This window comes from Pelobates fuscus, chromosome 2, assembly GCF_036172605.1.
Source record: "Pelobates fuscus isolate aPelFus1 chromosome 2, aPelFus1.pri, whole genome shotgun sequence".
NCBI classification, from domain to species: Eukaryota; Metazoa; Chordata; class Amphibia; order Anura; family Pelobatidae; genus Pelobates; species Pelobates fuscus.
Window position 1 is genome coordinate 288657879 of NC_086318.1, and position 21053 is coordinate 288678931.

At 37.0% G+C, this 21053-nt stretch overlaps 1 protein-coding gene across 3 annotated transcripts in view; it reads right to left on the reverse strand.

Moving 5' to 3' along the window:
* TIAM2 (TIAM Rac1 associated GEF 2) overlaps positions 1 to 21053 on the reverse strand; it is a 370710-nt gene that overhangs the window by 51146 nt on the left and 298511 nt on the right. For 2 of the 3 annotated variants that reach the window (XM_063443422.1, XM_063443421.1), the window contains one exon: positions 15514 to 15629. In XM_063443422.1, the coding sequence (XP_063299492.1) occupies positions 15514 to 15629 (116 nt within the window). Of the gene's footprint in view, positions 1 to 8177; positions 8532 to 15513; positions 15630 to 21053 lie in introns of those variants that run through there. The other variant, XM_063443424.1, reaches the window with a different exon arrangement.

Consider the following 21053-nt stretch of genomic DNA (forward strand, 5'->3'; position numbering starts at 1 on the left):
CAGACAGGAAGAAATGAAGAACATATCCTGACAAAGGGTGAGAAGAGGAATCGATTGGGGAAAGGTAAGTTTGGCATGACCGTTCCGCATTAAGGTATATGATCCTGGCACTCAGCCAAAAGCAGAGTGGTGGCTCTGGTCAAAGTGGTTCAGTGTGAGATTGCAGATAAATGTCGGAACTGCAGGTATCATTGCTATTTTTGTGGTTGCACTGACTTGCATTGTTTTGTCTAACTCATCACCTATCTATGTACATTGAATATGGGCTATTACTGAGTTTCAGCAGTATTTTCTGCCATCTCTACCTGCGATGGTGCAGTATGGTCACATAACTGTTTGTTCTACATTGAACTGCTGTGAATTCTCTCTGTTTTCTTCATTTTCTTTTATTTGTTCTCTTTTCCTGGTCCTTAGAGTATCCCTTAAATAGGGGCCTAACTCTGCATTTAGAAAATAAACACATAGATTGACTTTAATTTATAAGTCTGCTTTTCAAACTAGTCCCATTTACAGAAAAAAGAAAAAAAAAAAAGCTAAAATCTGAGAGTAGATTGAATATTTCTCTGGGAAGTCATAAGCAGTTGCTTAATTTAAACTTCATTATGTAATTTACAGTCTCGCAAAATGAAAAACATTGTTAGCTATGCCTCTCACAAATTGTACTCCTAATGGTGAAAGGAGACATTATCTATCTTCCAATTTTATAATTGGAATGGCCAAATATTTGACAGTAGGACAAACATAAAGAAGCAGCTCTAATGGCAAGCAGAAACATCGATTTTCTCTATTGTAATACTTAAACTAGCTTGAGCAATCAATCAGCTATTTACAAAACTCAAAAATGCAAATGAAATCCTGCAAACAATAATATGTCTAATTTTCCTAAAAAAAACAACATGTTTTGTATTTTTTAAAACACCCTTTATTAGTATAGGTGCTAATAAAATAGATACCATACAAATCCCAAAATTTAGATAACAATGGACAGAATACCCTAGATAATAATTTTAGGAGTGAAACCAGGAGTTGCTTATAATATATACACACATATATATATTGCTAGAGAAACTTGGCTCTCACCCCTTGATTATTAGATGTTAAATCTTGTCTCGGTGCAGCCCGCGTCCATAAAAGTAAAGGGGTGCACTCATAGGTCTAAATCAAAGTGTTTATTTAAACAAACTGTGTGTCCTGATCAACGATTCAACCCTGATCTTGAAAAAGACCCACCAGGGTCGAAACATTGATTAGGACACACAGTTTGTTTAAATAAACACTTTGATTTAGACCTATGAGTGCACCACTTTACTTTTGGATTATATATATTCCATGACCTTATTTAGCCTTGACTTGCAGAGAGTCCCAAGAGGAAGTATTTTTCCAAGTAAGTGGATTATTCTCATAAGAGCAAGCACTAGGATGCTAGAGTAGGGCCTGCCAAGCATGGGGTACATTGACGTTGTGGCAGGCTTATGCAATATATGATCATATAATGTAACTAAAGCCCCATTATTTTTTGCCTAGGTGAGGTGTTTTTAAATAAAACTATTACAATCTGTAAGATTTTAAGTAATTGTTTAATGAATAAGCGAGTGCACTGGATTATGTATTGTGTGTATATATCTATATCTATATCTAGATAGATATATATATATATATATCTCAACAACCAACACAGTTATGGTTGGGGAAAAAATGTGATTGAAAACCCCTTCCACCTGAAGTCTTCGATAGTTAATAAAATATTAAACAAAAATCTGCACACCAGTCAAGCCATAAGACTTGCTTTCCCAACAGAAATCACAAATGTGCAGTAATGTTACTACTGCAAAGGATTCTGGGTGGGCATATGCAAACTAGTTCAAGAAAGAATCACATTTTAGAAAAAATAAAATTGCAAGTAGTATTACTACCCACAACAAAGGATAATGTCAGTAAAATACAGAACACAATAAGTATCGCTTAACTCTCACACTGAGAATACATGTTCATATCTTCATTTATATGTAAATGTGTCCACATAGTAAATAGTTGAAATATGTTGGTTTAACTGCAGCAAAATACAGAATACATTTTACAAGGCTACTTAAAATCACTTATCTCAGCAAATGTGGGGATTAGTTCCGATATATATAAATAACTGTAAGTTTTAAATTCAGCACAATTCACTACAGGGTGAATAGAATCCTAGCATGTTTTAACTGGAGCAATATATGAAAATAAATAAATATGTGAATAGCGACGATATGTTTTTATTTTTCATATCTTCTTAACTGGAATCATTTGTAATTTGTCAATTGTCTGCTCACCCGCTGATAATTACTAATAAAATATGTTTCAAACTTAAAAAAATATATATTGTAAGACAGATATAAGCAAAGCAATACTAGTATTGAATCTATTGCAAAATGAGCCGACATTCTTTTTTTTTTTTTTTTAATTCTTTATTTTTACGTGCTTGAGAGTTACATGCATTCTCACTTCGCCACAACAGCAAAAGCAAGACAAGTTTTAACATTAAGCTGAACAGTGGTGGCATATAGGCAATACTGGTGGACATTTTTTGTTAGGAATCAAGATTGGTACACCTTTAAACTTGGATATAGTATGAATAAAGAAAACAACAAATCAATTAGCTAACAGGCTTGTTCATGTATGTGATTAGCTTGGCAGGGTATGCTGCAATTTCTCTATAAGTACACAGGACAATGCCATTACATATGAGAACTTTGCTTGTATGTCATGGATTTTTCACACACGGATGCTTAATAAAGTAGAATAGAGTAAGATATATAGCATTATGCTGGACACTTTAAGACACGCTAAAGGAATTTTAGTTGAGATTGACAGCATATACATGAGGGTATGAACACTTATTTGTGAGTAAGTGTGGCATAGACCTGTAGGTAAATGCACAAGTATTAATATACAGAAGTTGCAGCAAGATAAAACTAAGGTTTCTCCTTGTGGCTGTGGGCTGACGGTAGTGCGCTGGTGTTTGTTACCTCGCTGCAGCTGTGGGTAGAACATCCACCGTCGGCTCGTTTTCTCTGCCGGTAGTTTTCTTTCCACCGCTTTCTCCTCTGCAGTGCTGTCAGGTTGGTGCGGGGTATTTGTCGGCTTGTAGGAGGTTTCCCAGGCCGCTCCCCGTTGCCAGCTCGGTGTGTCTCGCCGGGCTCCGCTGCCTACCCTGCCCGGTTGAGCAGCATTGTCCAAAAGCCGTCTAGCAGGGCCCCCAGGGCATCCGGTGTAGCGGTCGTAGGGCCTGCTGAGGCAGAGTGCGACAGTGACAGGCCTCGTGTTGCTGAGCCTGGTGCGGTCGCCATCTTGTGGGAATCCTTTCCTGCTTGTTGTGGCAGCGCTGCGGGACTCACAGGGCGTCCTCAAGGACCGGGATAACCCCCACCGGTCCAGGGGGGTGGGGGGGAGGTGACTTGTTAGTGCCCCCTTGTAAGCCAGAGAACCGGGAGAGCGGCCGCCTCTCCTCGGCTCCCACCCGCACAGGCCGCGATTAGGTTCCCCTAGCACCGGAGAGCCAAGTATCGCGTATCCCAGTGTGCCATTCAGTCTCCTCTTCACGATTATTGCGTGTAGCAGTCTGTGTGATCGGGCGGTCGGGCAATAAACCCGAATCTTGGCCCCGGACTCAGGAGCTCTTGACAGTCAGGCTCCGCTCCCCTCCGACATTCTATTTAGCCCCTCCACTATTTATTGATATTTCTTTACGAGGAAAATCAGGTAAGAACTTAAATTTCTGTAATAGCCATTTAAATGTCGTATAAAGATACATACATAATGAGTTTTCATTGATTTTTTAATTCTAGTTCTAGTAGTGGGAATGTGTTCTCCACCAAGTGAAAACATGTTCAAAAATGTAAGAGGTGAAAAGCAATGCAAAACTAAAACTACTGCACAAATACACAGGATTGGGAAGGAAGGGGTGAAATGGTGCAATTTAAATTTAAGCCATTGTCATACTAACAACATAAATAACATCATTAAAGGAACACTATAGTCACCTAAATTACTTTAGCTCAATTCTCTGTCATTTAGGAGTTAAATCACTCTGTTTCTGTTAATGCAGCCCTAGCCACACCTCCCCTGGCTATGATTGACAGAGCCTGCATGAAAAAAAAACTGGTTTCACTTTCAAACAGATGTAATTTACCTTAAATAATTGTATCTCAATCTCTAAATTGACCTTTAATCACATACAGGAGGCTCTGGCAGGGTCTAGCAAGCTATTAACATAGCAGGGGATAAGAAAATCTTAATTAAACAGAACTTGCAATAAAGAAAGCCTAAATAGGGCTCTCTTTACAGGAAGTGTTTATGGAAGGCTGTGCAAGTCACATGCAGGGAGGTGTGACTAGGGTTCATAAACAAAGGGATTTAACTCCTAAATGGCAGAGGATTGAGCAGTGAGGCTGCATGGGGCATGTTCTATACACCAAAACTGCTTCATTATAGCTAAAGTTGTTCAGGTGACTATAGTGTCCCTTTAAAGTACAAGGTATACATTACTATACAATTGTCACATTGTGGGAGCTGAAGAGGAATATTTTCTAAACAAGCTGGAAAGCTAATTAGTGTCTGTTGTCAAAGAGAGAGAGGGAGAGTGTGTGCGCGCATGTGTGCACGCGCGCAAACAAAATATGGCTTAATCCCAGCACTCAACAACTTCATCAAATATAATCTGCCCGAGTGCAAGTCTCAGACTGATACACAAAAGAGCAAAAGTAGAGCACTCTGGAGACTTGTACGGTGATCAGAAAATTTGCTTTTATTTCAACAGAATTACACAGATCAATGTTTCAATTAAACCTCCTGGACTTTTTCAAGACATTGTTCCTATACACACAGCACAGTGATATGTTGTTTTGATGTGAATTATTATTATTATTACTTTAAAGAACTGAAAAAGTGTCCAGCATACAATGCTTTCCTTTGGGGGGATTCCTAATGTGTCATACAGGATTCCTAATGCGCATTAGATCCCTTCCGCTGCCTTATGGCAGAAAAGGAGCAGAGTCAGAGTGAGGGGGGCGGGGGATTGGCCTGAGAGGTAGGGGGGCCCTATAGAGAGCTGTAGGTTTAGGAAAATTACTTTGTTTTTCTAACACTATAGTGTCCCTTTAAGGAATAAGTTTGCTTATTAATAAATACTTATAGTGTTTTAAAGTGACACTTTAGACACTATAACCATTTAATATCTTTGGATTGGTTAGAATGCCTGGTGTCCCCTGGCACAATCTTTCCTTGCAGTCTAATACTGAATGAGGGACCCTGGTTGCCAACACCCAGCCCCACTGGAAGTATAACTAAAGCAGAGATTACACTCTTTCTTAGCCAGCAGTGGAACTACCACTGGTGGAGCTTAGGAAGCTGCATCTGGGCTCACAAGCTTTGTGAAGCATCTCTGATCAGGGACCCGGGCTGGTACTTAACCCTGGTTAAACCTGCAGTTTGGCTGGGGTGTTGTGAGGAGTTGAGTGCAGGTCACTTTAACCCTGCTTATAAAGATCTGCACAGGGAGGCAGATGAGGATGCAGAGAGAGGTGAAGATAGAACAAACTGAGATAAACTGGACCAGCAACAGACTCTCATCAGTCTGAGCTAGCATCTGATTCATCAGGATCCCACTGGACCCAAGGGAAGCAACCCTCCTACACTCAAACGGTAAAGAAACAGGAGGGTGGCTACAAATATGGGGCTTTCGGTGAGGGCTATTCAAATATGTATGGGTTTGGATTCATATTCAGAGTTCTCATATTCTCTGTTTATGTTGCAATTCATGGGAGACCCCCCCCACTCCCTGGCTTCCACCCATAAGTGGTGGGTTAGGGCACTAATTATAATAGTATTATAATTATAATATAATTATAATAGTAAATGGGGAAGGACATAGTGTCTCATTCGGACAAAATCAAGGGTTTTCGAAAATAACCCTGAAAGTGTATATTGTGTGTGACCACTATCCCTATCTACACGAATTTGTATTAGCGATTTGATAGGCTATCAGTGATCACATGACACTCTCAGCCAATCACCAATGCTTCCTTACTATGCCAAGCAGGGGATGCGCTGCAAGTGACTCTTGTTTAGCGTTAGATCATTTAATAATAGTTTAACATTGAATGGAAGGGTGTTGCCAAATACTTTAGACACTATAACCACTTCAATTAAATAAAAAAAAGACTGATATTAATTTCTTACCTATAAATCATATTTAGAGTAGACAAAATAATGTTCACATATTCTTAATATATCCAGACCTTGTAGTTACATTTGTAACAAAGAATAAAGTTTTAAAAAGCAAATTTAGTTTATTTGCTGAATAACCTTTACTTTGATTTCAAGCATAATATTTCTATAAACACTGCATTTTTATTTATTTTCTTATATTCTTTATTTTTGCGAGTTAGTGCAGATGGTAACAGCATGTCACGTGTTTTGCATAAAAAGTAAGGTGTAAACACTGCATTTTATGTACACAATGTAACACATTTTAATTTTTTTCCAGAAAACAAAAAACAACGGGATTTTAGTTTTCCCCCCCAATGGTTTAACATTATTGAGAAACTTTAAATCTCTAATCCCCATTTTTCTATTGGTATAGGGGTCATGAAGTTTTCCTTTGGGCTCAAGTCCCAAGTGTTTCTGGAACTCAGCAACACCCCTGCAGAAAATCATGGAATGGGGTTTGCAAATAAACAGTTAAAATAAATGTTGTACATCGCAACTGTTGGACAATGTTTTGGACAAAATGTTCGTTTGTCTTGAGAAAGGCCAAAATGTTGCCTTTGTTTCAATAATAATCTGCCTTTGGATTAAACACGGTGAGTGCCCAGGAAAGATTTTAATTCTATACAATGAATGTCTTAGGCAAAAACAAGTCTCTGGTGGCCATCATTCAGTCAAGCTGCTTAATTATGTAAATTGTTCAAAAAACAGAAAATTTAAACATTGCCATCAGTTGAATGCCAAAAACGAATGAGCATAAAATCCAATGGTATGACCTGTTCACAAGGAACAAATATTAATCATTTATTAAAAATGCTTAATATGTACAAAGCAATATGCAGTGCAGTACTTGACAAAAAATAATAAGATTTTGCCTCAACAATTATTTAAAGAAACCTGGGCTTGTCACTGCTGAGTACTGACTTACACCCCCTCTAACGTTTATCACTAATAATCCAGCAGTGACTGTTGCCCCTAGCAACTTTGAATTTGCCGTTACATTATGAAAAAATCACTTTCTACCATTATTTCAATCATTACCTTTAGATATTCACCCCTGATTTAACTTTTGCAATTGCTGCATCCCTGAGACTTTGGGCGTAATTATTAAACAGTAAACTGAAGTCAACAGAAATCAGAATTGCAAAATAACAGAATATGGGAGATTTTTTCATATCAATTCATTTATAAAAAAACTTTTATATAGCTATGAAGATGTAATAAAAACAAATGACACGGTTTAAAACATTTGTTTATAAGTAGTTGTTTTGCAGCAATAATCTCTCAGAAAAATGCAATACTTTGATAAGCTATATTGACATTGACTCGAAGGAAAGTCAATTAGCATAACAAATCTATTTTAATGGCTAATTTAAATATTTTACAATTGCTCTTTAAAAAATGTAAAATAATAAAATGCATAATTTATTGTTAAGTTAAAGAACAGATTTAGCAAGCTGAGCCGAAAGCATTACAAGCTGGGTGAACAGATGTTCTTGTCAACCTGGAAAATTTACACAACGGGAATGTCTTGCCTGATGCATTGTTTTATAAACACACCCGGTTAAAATGGGCATCTGGTAACACTAATAAATACACCTTTCAGTAATTCTTTCCCCACATCATGCCCAACATTTTGTTTGAACCCCGGGGTGATCACGTATCTAAAAAAAACACAATTGCAGGAATGTAAGTGCATAATGCTAAATAATACACACAACATTTAAAGTTACTTTGTTACCAAATATTTAGCATGTTAAATAAACACTGCACAGCACACACGACGCAGACTGTGAATCAAGCCAGTGTGACTCTGTAAGTATACTTATTGCACACACACACACACACACACATACAGAGAGAGAGAGAGAGAGAGATTAAAACACAGAGTATTCACAGACAATACATAGAGAATTTCACAAATATCTACTTACATTAAAAATGAAGCCAATCTAATCTGCACCCATCCAAAAAAAAGTGTGATAACATATACAGCTGTTGCCTGTAGGGGAAATGAGCAATTCTCTTGCTGTGTTGATATCTTCCTAGCGCCACCAACCTCATCTTGATGAAAGCACCCCTGACAGATCTTTGCAATCCTGCTCCTCTCTCCATCTATAGTTTTGTGTCAGTCTGATCCACAGTGCTGCCTCACATATTGTCCCACTGCTCAAAGGTGCCTTGAGAGAAAGTGATCTGCACATGTGCCATGTGGTCTGCACAGTTATGGAACAATAACTAATGTACTGAAACATGGATAGCTTGTGCCTAAATCATATCGTGCTTCCAAGCACCAGAACAGCATGAACTAATATGCATTGTGCAGAGAGAGAGAGACAGAGAGGCAGAGCAATAGCCTCAGCTATAGATACAGCATCAAAATGCTGTGAATCAGATTAGCAGCCGGACTACCAGAGTCCGAAAAAAAAAATTATTACATAAAACAATTGTTGAAGGCTGGGCCACAGGTGTGTATATACTCTGGTATTTTGGCATCTTGTCTACTGAACTAATACGGCTAATCCAATCTACACTATATATATATATATAATTTCTAATTTTGCCCCTACCCCTCTGACAGACACACGATACCATGATACTACTGATATTTGAAATGCTTTCCTGGTATGTATAAATAAGATATAGCAATCCTATACCTCATCCTGTATTTTTTGCATAACGAAATATCTAAGTATTGTTGTGATAAAGACTAATGTTATATTTGTGTATTAAAAATAAACATGTCTGCAATGATCAGTCTCCCTCCCCAGCTGGAGGTGCCGCAGATAAGTCAATAATCATGTTAAGATGTTGGGACATATTTTTGTTTTTGTTTAATTTTTAAACATGCCCATTTTCTGTGTATAGACCTCTCAGACACACTTAGTCTGCGCCAACAGGATTTCTGATGTCACCTATTGGTTTACAACTGGCCCGTCAGATCCTGAGTACCCTAACAGCCAGGCCTGTAAATTGTTCTTTCTTTTAGGTTGGTCATATTGGATCCTGGGTTGAGTACTTTGGGTTAAATGGGCAGAGCCCAACAAATCAGGGGGCAGAATAAGATTCTGGGTATACTGTCTAGTAGACGAACATCTTTAAATGTCACCAAATATCACTGCCCTGCAAAATGAGAAATAAGGCTCCATAATATCCATTTCAAACAGGACTGTTCTGCGTTATCAGGAACATATTATTATTATTTATAAACAACAAATTCCGCAGCGTTGTACAATAGGGGGACTAGCAAACAAGCATTTGCAACAAGACAAGCTGGGCATTCAGGAACATACCAACAGAGGGCCTTGTTTAAACATGCTTACATTTGGCAAAGTGGGGTATTCCATGTATGGGAAAAGTGCATTGCTAAGAGGAGTGTTCTTTTTTATTTTGGATGACTTGATGGGGAGAAAAAAACAGTTTAATTGACATGCTTTCCTGAACACACACGCAATCCCACAAGCAGGCTCCAAACACATGCACCATACTCTTTCCTGGCCCTTCTGTCTCCTGGTATCCCATTTATTGAGATACACAATGCAATGAAACACAGTGCAAGCATGTTATTAAATTTGTTTGCACTGTGCAGAACAAATACAGGGCTTTTTTTTCTCATGCTAGAGCTCTTCTGCAGAGCTCTGCGCATGGTCTGCCCTGGAAAAGCATTGAACCAACATACTCACTTTGAGAGGGGACGTGTTTGTCATTGTCACCTCTGCCCTGCCCCCTTCTTAGTGGCCGCTGTGAAAAAAAAAATTCCCAGGCCAAATTTTTTTTTTCCCAGTCCGGCCCTGCGCATGCCCCACATTCGGATTTGCTTACTATCATAATTTATTCGGGTCCAGAAAAATTCCTCTAAAATCTATTAAAAGGCATATGAACTTGGATGGAATGAGGCTAGGCAAACAGCTTTAGGTATGTGAGTAGGGTGTGAGTGGTCACCACAAGGGCAAGTTGATAATGCTGTTTACATCACTGATTATTAACACACCTTCAGACCTTTCCTAACATATTACTCCATTGATGCCAGGGCGACTAGTTACCGACAGTATACAGAAGTTATATATAGACCACTAACACCCTTCTTCATGTATGGATTGAAAACATCATTAACACTATAAACACAGAACCATAACCAACATAAAATCCGTAAAAGAAATGATTAGCTCAATCCATTCTAACATATCAAACATGCAATAACTGTAGTGGAATATTTGTTCTCAATATTTATTCAAAAGACTAAACTTCCCAACTTGGGAATCAACATCAGTCAAATTAAAGAGACACTCCAGAAATCTTGGGTATCTAAGGAATTTAGATTAAAAGAGTTACTCCAAGCACCATGTCAATTTCAGTGATTTGAAGTTGTCATGGTGCCTGGAGTCTGTATGTGCAGCGTTTCAGTAAAAATATGGCCCCTCTGAAGCCGCATGTGTCATTTACACTCTTTTGCCAGCCAGACAGCCAATGGCAGCACGTTCCTCAGCTCACTTTATCCTCACTGACCACACTCTCCTCCTTCTGTTTATGAAAACACTGTTTGTTGGTTGAAGTGACCATTTAACCCCTTAACACCGCAGCCAAATGTAAAAGTTGTGAACAGAACAAAACGTAAACAAAACCTGGCATTTGCGCTATATGTCTGTCCAACCGTAATTCACCTCTTTCATATGAAATGCATCCCCCCTTATTATATATCATTTTATTCAGGGGAAACAGGGCTTTCATTTAACATCAAATATTTAGGTATGGAACATAATTTAATATAAAAAATATATAAAAAAATGGGAGAAAAAAAGAATTTTTTATTTTTTTTTAGTTCTATGTGACATTTTAACTGTGGATGTCAAAATACTGTTTGCTTTTACTGCAATACAATACACATATTTGTATTCAGCGATGTCTCACGTGTAAAACAGTACCCCCTATGTACAGGTTTTATGGTGTTTTAGGAAGTTACAGGGTCAAATATAGCGTGTTACATTTGAAATTTAAATTTGCCAGATTGGTTACGTTGCCTTTGAGACTGTATAGTAGCCCAGGAATTAAATTTACACCCATAATGGCATACCATTTGCAATAGTAGACAACCCAAGGTATTGCAAATGGGGTATGTCCAGTCTTTTTTAGTAGCCATTTGGTCACAAACACTGGCCAAAGTTAGCGTTAGTATTTGTTTGTGTGTGAAAAATGCAAAAAACGCCAATTTTGGCCAGTGTTTGTGACTAAGTGGCTACTAAAAAAGTCTGGACAAACCCCATTTGCAATACCTTGGGTTGTCTACTATTGCAAATGGTATCCCATCATAGGGGTAATTTTCATTCTTGGGCTACCATAGGGTCACAAAGGCAACGTAACCAATCTGGCGAATTTTAATGTGAAAAAAATGAAACACAAGCCTTATATTTGACGCTGTAACTTTTGAAAACACCATAAAACCTGTACATGTGGGGTACTGTTGTACTCGGGAGACTTCGCTCAACACAAATATTTGTATTTCAAAACAGTAAAAAGTATTGCAGCAATAATATCGTCCGTGTAAGTGCTGTTTGTGCGTGAAAAATGCAGAAAACGTCACTTTTACTGCCGATATCATCGTTATAATACAGTTTACTGTTTTGAAACACTAATATCTGTGTTCAGCAAAGTCTCCCGAGTAAAACAGTACCCCCCATGTACAGGTTTTATGGTGTCTTGGAAAGTTATAGGGTTAAATATAGTGCTAGCAAATTAAATTCCCTATACTTTCGGCATGGGTTGTCAGGCAGGTCCCGCTAATTGTAATTAATTAGGATACCTAATTATGTAAAATTATTACATAAATATATGTGTAGAATTAATATATGTATATATATACATATGTGTATATATACGTATATATATATAATTTTTTTTAAATATTTTTATTTATATATAGGTATATATAGTGATTTATACGTATATATTTATGTATATAGATATATATTATGATATATATATTATTTTGTTCTACGTGTATTTTGATATAAATATATATATATTATTATCACAATACAGTTAGAACGAAATAATACACATCTATATATTTTTTAATTATTTATTTTTAAATATTTTTTTAATTTTATTTTTTTACGTATTTACATATATATTTTTTATATTATATATAAATATATATATAACAATAATTATATATATATTTAATCAGTATCAGTCTACGTGTAATTTGATATTAATATATATATATATAATTATATATTTATTAATATTTAAATACACGTCGTGTATGTGTAAATGTGTGTGTGTGTATGTGTATATATATATATATATACTTAGATCATATATATATATAATATATATGATCTAAGTATATTTTATTTGTAACTAATTTTTTTAATTTATTTTTTGAACTAATATTTTTTTTTTTTTACAGGACAGGGGGCAGAGACAGTGTCAGCCAGTGATTTCACATCACTGGCTGACACACAGGATCAGTGATCACAGTGACTGCCTGTCACTGTGATCACCTCCTGCAGATTGGGTAATTGACCACAGGGGGGAGTGCCTGGGTGGTACAAGCACTCCCCCCTTCCAATCTGCAGGGGGATCATTGTGCCAGTTACATGTGTCCGCCAATAGGCTGACACATGTAACACTGATCGCAGTGACAGGCTGTCACTGCGATCAGAGTGCTTTGAGATCGCAGTGACAGCCTGTCACTGCGATCAGACTTAGCAGATCGCGGTCACTGACCCCAGGGGGACTGCCTGGGGGGCCAGGTAAGTCCCCCGACCGCGATCTGCACAAGGGGAAAGCCGCCGGCCGCATGTGTCAGCCGATTTGAAATCGGCTGACACATGCTGAATACTGGTCGCAGTGACAGCCTGTCACTGCGATCAGAGACTGCAGATCGCGGTCACCGGCCACAGGGGGGGTTGCCCGGGGGGCCAGGCATCCCCCCCGACCGCGATCTGCAGCGGGAGAATACCGCCGGCCACGTGGGCGGCAATAAAAGCGAGGACGTACTATTACGCCCGCCGGCGTTTAGAGCCGGTTTCTGCGTGGCGTAATAGTACGTCCTCCGGACTTAAAGGGTTAATGTAACTGCACTTGGGTTTCAGCCTTGTCTATAATCAAAAGGTTGATGTAAACCAACTTGTGCATCATAGCATAGCACAAGTCAATGTGTTATTCATATGAAACATGCTCTTGTTGCACTTTAAGAGCACTCAGCTTTGGGTTGACTTGTGCTGGCATTGCCCCTGATCTGCTTCCTTGACAGTCTCAGCCAATCTTATGTGAAAGCATTGTGATAGGCTCGGAACACAACTTCTGATGATGTCAGCAGATCAGGGGCAGAGCCAGCAGTGGCAGACTGAAATACAAATAAGACTGAAATAAGATTTTGCTATATTTAGAGGGGCAAGGGGGACCCAGGGGACTACATTTTAGTTTTAACATTATAGGATCAGGAATACATGTTACATGGCAGGTAATAATCATTAACTCTTGGTTAGATTGTGACTAGAACTCACAGTCTGCACAAATATGTTTTGTGAACTATCACCCATCGATTATGGTAAATAATAGCATATACCATTACCATCAGTGCAGTAGGAAATTCTAAAACATGATCTGCCTGTTAAAATAATATGAGATAATTTATTTACATCTATATAAATGACAATCCAAGCACTCTGAAGTCTCTTTCCACTATTCATGTATATTGACTATTACGTAATTATCTCTAGAACCCTGTTTAGTAAGTTTACCGTTTGCATGCACACAGCTAATTCCAATTCTTGATTTGCTTCTTTGGATAGGTCAGTTATAAATATTATAAATAAGGAATTAATAACTATGTACTGTAATTAACGTAATGTAAATGTAACTCTTTATCAGCTACATTAAAAAGATAAATGAGTATCAGTACATTAATTATATTTATAAGAATCTAAAAGACACAATAACGATATATTAATTTCATATGGCTGTCATAAAGCATTTTTCACTGTAATATACATTACTTCTGTAAAAGAAACAAGGTTGTGAAATGTCTCTCCAACAAGAAACAAATGCAAACAAAAACTTTTCCATAACATAACGAATTCCAACTTGACCCAGTTATTACAATATATACTGGGCATTGTTAAAAAATCATGAAAATATTACAATTAGAGGTAGACACAAAATAATCTATAACAGTTATATAAATGTTCAATGTCGATCACAAAGTCCTAAAAATGTTCAGTCCCTGTTGCGTAGAGAATGCTACCAAGATGCAGATCTCGGTCTCCTCTGTGCCATCAATATCTCCTCTAGATCTAATTTAGTGTCTTGAGCATTATATAAAAGGCACAATATATAAACACAGGTGCACATACCACTCTACATTAATAAGCTATTACTAAAAGACTATTGCTCTTTACAATGTGCATTTAAATTGATAACATTCTCATAGCATAAAAAGCAATGACATTCTGCAGAAAACAACTTATGCAAGAAATCAATACACAGTGTGTTCAGGTTTAAAGGCTTGGATTTAACAAAACTATGACAACCAAACATCTCTTGACCAATTTAATCTACAAAACAAGCTCTGTAGATTTCATAGCACTGATACAAACACATACTGTACAAATTGAGATAGGTTATGCATGGGGGAATAACAGAGGTAGCAGCATCAGAGGTATCAAAAGATAATGACGGGAAGGAATAAAAGGTTTAGAGGCATAGAGAAATGGGGACTGGCACTGAGTTATAAAAAGGATATGAGAGGGGTAAAATAAATAATTATATGGTTATAATGAGAACACTGACATCACAAGAATAAAAGTGACAATGGCATGGGAAATATAAGTGATAGAAAGAATAGACAACATCACAAGGAAAGGGTGATAAAATAAAATGGATGAAGGGATCAGAGAAAAAGAATAATAAAGTAATGACGGAATAAAGTGAATGATGGAAAAGTAGAATAAAATAAATAAAGATACAATGGTGCAGAGGAATAAAACTAATAAAGTGAATTATGATATGGGGTATAAATGGGGCAGGAAATACATGAATAAGTATTATTAGGGAGGGTAGTATGAATACAGTATTGCCATGGGTACTTGATAATTTGCATGGAGATATAAAAAGTAATAAAAGTAATAAAGGAAGACTGGTTATTAGAATAACAATAAATGTAGACTTGTATAAAAATGTTTGGCAAAAGTCGTGTGAAATGATGTTGCAAATCATGATTAGGAAATATTCTAAATGGTCCTATAAAGAGGGTCATTTTCTTACCTTATAAGTCTGGTTAATAACATCCATTCTCTCTCTTGAATGCACCTGATCCAATGCATCATCCGTGTTGCTCCTTTTCAGATTACCAACACTTACATCTGGCACGTTGCATAAATCTAAAACAACAAAAAACTCAGTTTAACTTCTGATTATAAAACAATACAACAGCTATATTTTGTATTGATATGTTTTTTATTTATTTAACACAAATTAATCAGGATGAGCGTGAGTCAATAGCTACATTTTATTTCACTGGCATACTCTATACTAGTACACAACTTACCACAACAAGAGGACATAGTATTAAATTAGAGGGACAAAGGTTTAAAAATAATATCAGTAAGTATTACTTTACTGAGAGTGTAGTGGATGCATGGAATAGCCTTCCAACTGAAGTGGTAGAGGTTAACACAGTAAAGGAGTTTAAGCATGCGTGGGATAGGCATAAGGCTATCCTAACTATAAGATAAATATTGGTAAAGAGTGTGTATCAAAACCACGTAGGGAGGGATAGTCCCAAAAACAAGTGTAGTGGTAGTAAACAACCATAAAATACAACCTGAACGTAGGCAGATGGCAGAATATTATCTACAAGATATAAGTATAAAACATAACATAGTGTATACTGTGTAATAAAAATGTATACTGAATAAAGATGGACTACCACTCACATTTGACAGAGCCATACCAGGCTCTGTATAGCAGGCTCAAAGGTGCCAATTCAGGCTAACGAATTGAAAAATTCCGTAGATGAAAAAAAGTATATATTTATTTAAATGAAGATAAAATAATAAGCAAACTCCTGGTTATAAGGGGGTGGAACCCAAATGCAAGTGATATAAAAAGGGGGTATCCACTTACCCGAACAGTATTAACCGTAGGAGTAATATAAAACAAGTATAAAAAAACAATCAAATATTTGATAAGGCCAGGGACTAATGAAAGTATTTAGAAAATTGGGCAGACTAGATGGGCTGAACGGTTCTTATCTGCCGTCACATTCTATGTTTCTAAGTCTGTAGAAGGAACATTAATTTTAACCGGTGTTGTTTTCGTTGCTATTTATTATGCTTGATACAGCAATTTGGTACAAAATGACTCAAGAGCATTATTGATTTAATACGGTTAGCTTCTCAGTTTGTGAATCTGACCATTAAATAACTCGGCCAACAGAAGAAAAAACACAAAATAGAACCATGTAAATCATGTTTTGTGACCCCTTGCATTAACAAAAATATTCATAACAATTAAACTTACCACATATTTTAAAATTGTAAAATATGACAGTGTACAAGAAAGTGGAAATAAGTGATCAAATAAGAATATGATTAAGAAAAGTAGTATGTCACGAGTCTAACCTATTTATTTATTTTTTTAAATCTGTGTTTTATATGAAACAAGTGGAAATCAATAAAGCAATAAAAAAAGTTTGTCTCCTTTTGGATCCCACCTAAAAATAACATTCAAGTAATGACCCACTAGATTATCTAGTTTGATTGATATGACTTTTATATAAAAGAAAAAAAGATTAAATAGTTCTATTAATTGAGTCAATTGATGTCCACATTCACATACTGATGTCATTGAGCAGATTAGAAGGCCTACTCTGCTTCATATACAAACAACTAAAACTTCCATAAGCAAAGCCATGGGCTACTTTTAATTCATGCATTTGATATGCGCCACCTGAATGAAGCATTAGCAGCTTCTTGTAGTAATTACGGCAGACGCACGTCACTCTCTCAAGAGTACTGCTAAGCATGTACCTAGACCTATGATTGTGATAGACATGTAAATTAAGTATAGTCAGTGATGCACATTTAAGGCATCATTATCACAGTGCAAGGGAAGCAACTAGAGTAACTGTAGCACCTAACAAACAAAGTAGCAATCATGGTGCAACACTTCCTGCTGCAACTATATTTATATCCATTTGTGACGAAATGTACAACTGTCAATTCCAATTTTAAATAGATTGAAAAGCTGGTGCAAAAAAGAAGGGGGCGTGGGGGGGGGGGGGGGGGGGGGAATAACATGTCTGTAAGAAATATTTCAGAATGCCCATAACTGATCTTTCCTTTACATGAATCATTTCAAATAGAAAATGTGTTTTGTCACAGTTCTTTAACCCCTTAGGGACCAGACCGTTTTACAATATTCTTACCGTTAAGGACCAGGGCTCATTTTACATTTCTGCGGTGTTTGTGTTTAGCTTTAATTTTCGTCTTACTCATTTACTGTACCCACACATATTATATAATGTTTCTCTCGCCATTAAATGGTCTTTCTAAAGATACTATTATTTTCATCACATCATATAATTTACTATAAAAAGAAGTATAAAATATGATGAAAAAATGTAAAAAAAGACAACACTTTTTCGAACATTGACCCCCAAAATATGTTACGCATCTAAACCATAAAAAAACACCTGTGCTAAATAGTTTCTAAATTTTGTCCTGAGTTTAGACAGCAATGTTAACATGTACTTATATTTTTTTTGTAAAGTTATAGGGCTATAAGTACAAGTAGCACTTTGCTATTTCCAAACCATTTTTTTTTTTTTTTAATTAACGCAAGTTACATTGTAACACTGATATCTGTCAGGAATCCCTGAATAACCCTTCACATGTACATATTTTTTTTTAAAGAAGACAACCTAAGGTATTAAACTTGTGGTATTTTGACTCTTTTCATGCAACCATTTTACCATTAATCTATGCCAAATTTTTAAAACAAAAAAAATTGGTGATTTTTTTTGACACACATTGCAATTTAGGAATACATGTATTTAAGGGAACTTTAACCCCTTAAGGACACATGACATGTCTGACACGTCATAATTCCATTTTATTCCAGAAGTTTGGTCCTTAAGGGGTTAAGGGTTACTGCCAAATAACACCTCAATATGTGTACAGTGATACCCCACATGTATAGGTGTGTCGGGTTCTCTGAGGGCTAAAATACCTTATTTGGAGGGTGCGCATTCCAGTTTTCCAACTTGGAATTTTCACAGCTGGTCATCATGCACCCATGTCCTACTTGGGACATTTTTAAAGCCAGCCAAAGTAATTTACCCCCTTCAAACCATATATTTTTGAAAAGTAGACACCCTTTCATATTTCAAATCGTGGTATTTTAACACTTTCCATGCATTAATTCTACCACCAGTCTTTGTCAGCCTTTGAGGGTAGTCATTTTTTTTGTGTTATTTTTCACACACATTGTACTTTAGGCATTGTTTTCTAATGTCTGAGGCTTTATTGGTACAGGTTTGCTTATATACAATTCCTCAGGCCAGAGGCACACACCCTGGACCTGGACCCTGGACATGATGGAACACAGGCACACACAAGACACAAACCAATCAGAACAATACAACACTGCCCGACACTCCCACTTACAGCACACAATCCCTCCCCTATGTCTGTGATATAATTAAAGTAGCTAATACAATAACCTAATTATTCACAGGCAGAAAAACACACATTTTCCCCAAAGTCCAGAAAACACCCCAAAACATAACATATCCCCATAATATTACGGATTACAGATAGCCCTGATCTAGGTGAGCAACATATCCAAAAATCACCCAGATCAGAGCAGGGGTTCAGGAAACTCCTGGAGGTCTCTTTTGACCAACCACACGCACATTTTCATGTCCAAAACAGTTCCAGAGAATAAGGCTGTGGGGACGGTATATTTTCAATGTTAAAAGTGCACTATAGTACAAGGAAGGGTGGGGTCAAACAATAGCAAGGGCTGATTGGAAATTGAGGAGGGACAAAGCAGCCAGTTTAAACTGGTCTGGCAGTGTCCCTGGGACAAAGCCCTGCTGGAGAGACAATAGGACAGGAAAAGGGGAGGGGAAGAGGCACGAGGCACATTTTCCGATGGAAGTCACTTTTTAACATGTCTTTTTGCAGGGCCCATAGTCTTTGGGCAAAAGGCTGGCCATTAGTCCTCTCCAAAAACCAGTGGCGAAATTGGTTTCGTAACAATATATATATATATTTTTTTTATTTATTTTTTTTAGCAGCCTGGGGGACTTTGAAAAACAGGTTGGTTGTGTACCTTTTTTATAAACTGCAATAATTACCTTGCAGGGTTAAGTCCTCCCCTAGTGGCTGTCTATTAGACAGCCACTAGAGGTCACTTCCTGCATCATAGTACAGATTATCTGTGCTAGAGCGTCGCTGGACGTCCTCACGCTGTGTGAGGACCTCCAGCGTCGCTCTATTCCCCATAGGGAAGCATTGAAATTCATTTTCAATGCTTTCCTATGGGGTGAGCCAATGCGGACGTGCGCCAATGGAGCGGCGGGGGAGGAGCAGGCAGCGACGTGGGACATGCCGCTGCCTGAGGTAAGTGACTGAAGGGGTTTTCACCCCTTCAGCAACTGGGGATTGGGGGGTGGGAGGGAGAGGGAACCTCTAGTGCCAGGAAAACGGATTGTTTTCCTGGCACTGGAGTTTCCCTTTAAGAAGACTATTTGCAAAAAAACTTTATAACTTAACAGAAGTTAATTATTGTTTCACATACAATTGTGTGCATTTTCTTGGGGCTGCAGTATGTGACACATTGTGTTTTTTAAATAAAAAAAAGTGCATGTTTTAAAATATACAATAATGGTTTTATTAAACATATTAATGGTGATTTTACAATTTTCATAACCAACTTATTTTTGTCTATAATTGGAAACAAGGAGAGAGACAAAAAGATGGAGAATTGTTTAAAGGATTCTTACATGAATTGTCTTAACATGGTGAATCAGAACACGCAAGATCAGGCAGGAATATTCACTAATGTGAGAAATGTTGGTAAATCAAAGTGAATTTCAAAATTGAGGCAAAAATAGTCAAACTTTAAAAATAATTCTAGTCAAATATATTTCCAATTTAGCAAGGATTCCTTATAATTCTCACTTAAGTGAATAGCCCTGTGTTATTATCCTTTTCTGCCCTCTCACTTTTTTCAGAGAATGGTTGGGGGAGATAAAATATATATATTGCGGAAATAAAATATATATTACATATAATTGATTGACAGGTGAGGTAAAATTGATTTTTAAATAAGTTTGTCTCTGTTTTGCAATTCTACTAGCTCAATAATTAGATTATGTTTTATGGTATTTAAAATGAGTAAGACAGTTACGTTCAACGTAGAAATCCACTACATTCTTGCCAGTACAATGCATACCTTTCTGGCCAGTACAGAGCATGCCCATGCCAGGGCACATATATATATATATATATATATATATATATATATATATATATATATATCTCAAAAACCCAAAAAGTTATGGTGGGGAAAAATTGTGATTGAAAACCCCTTCCACCTGAAGTCAGTGGATAGTCACTACAATATTAAACAAATATCTGCACACCACATAATATTTGATTTTCCCACAGAAATCACACATATGCAGTGGTGTTACTACCGCAAAGGATTCATGGTGGGAATATGCAAATTAGTTTAACAAAGAATCACATTTTTGCCTCATTCCATTTTAAACATGGATTCCTTTGAGTCTGTGT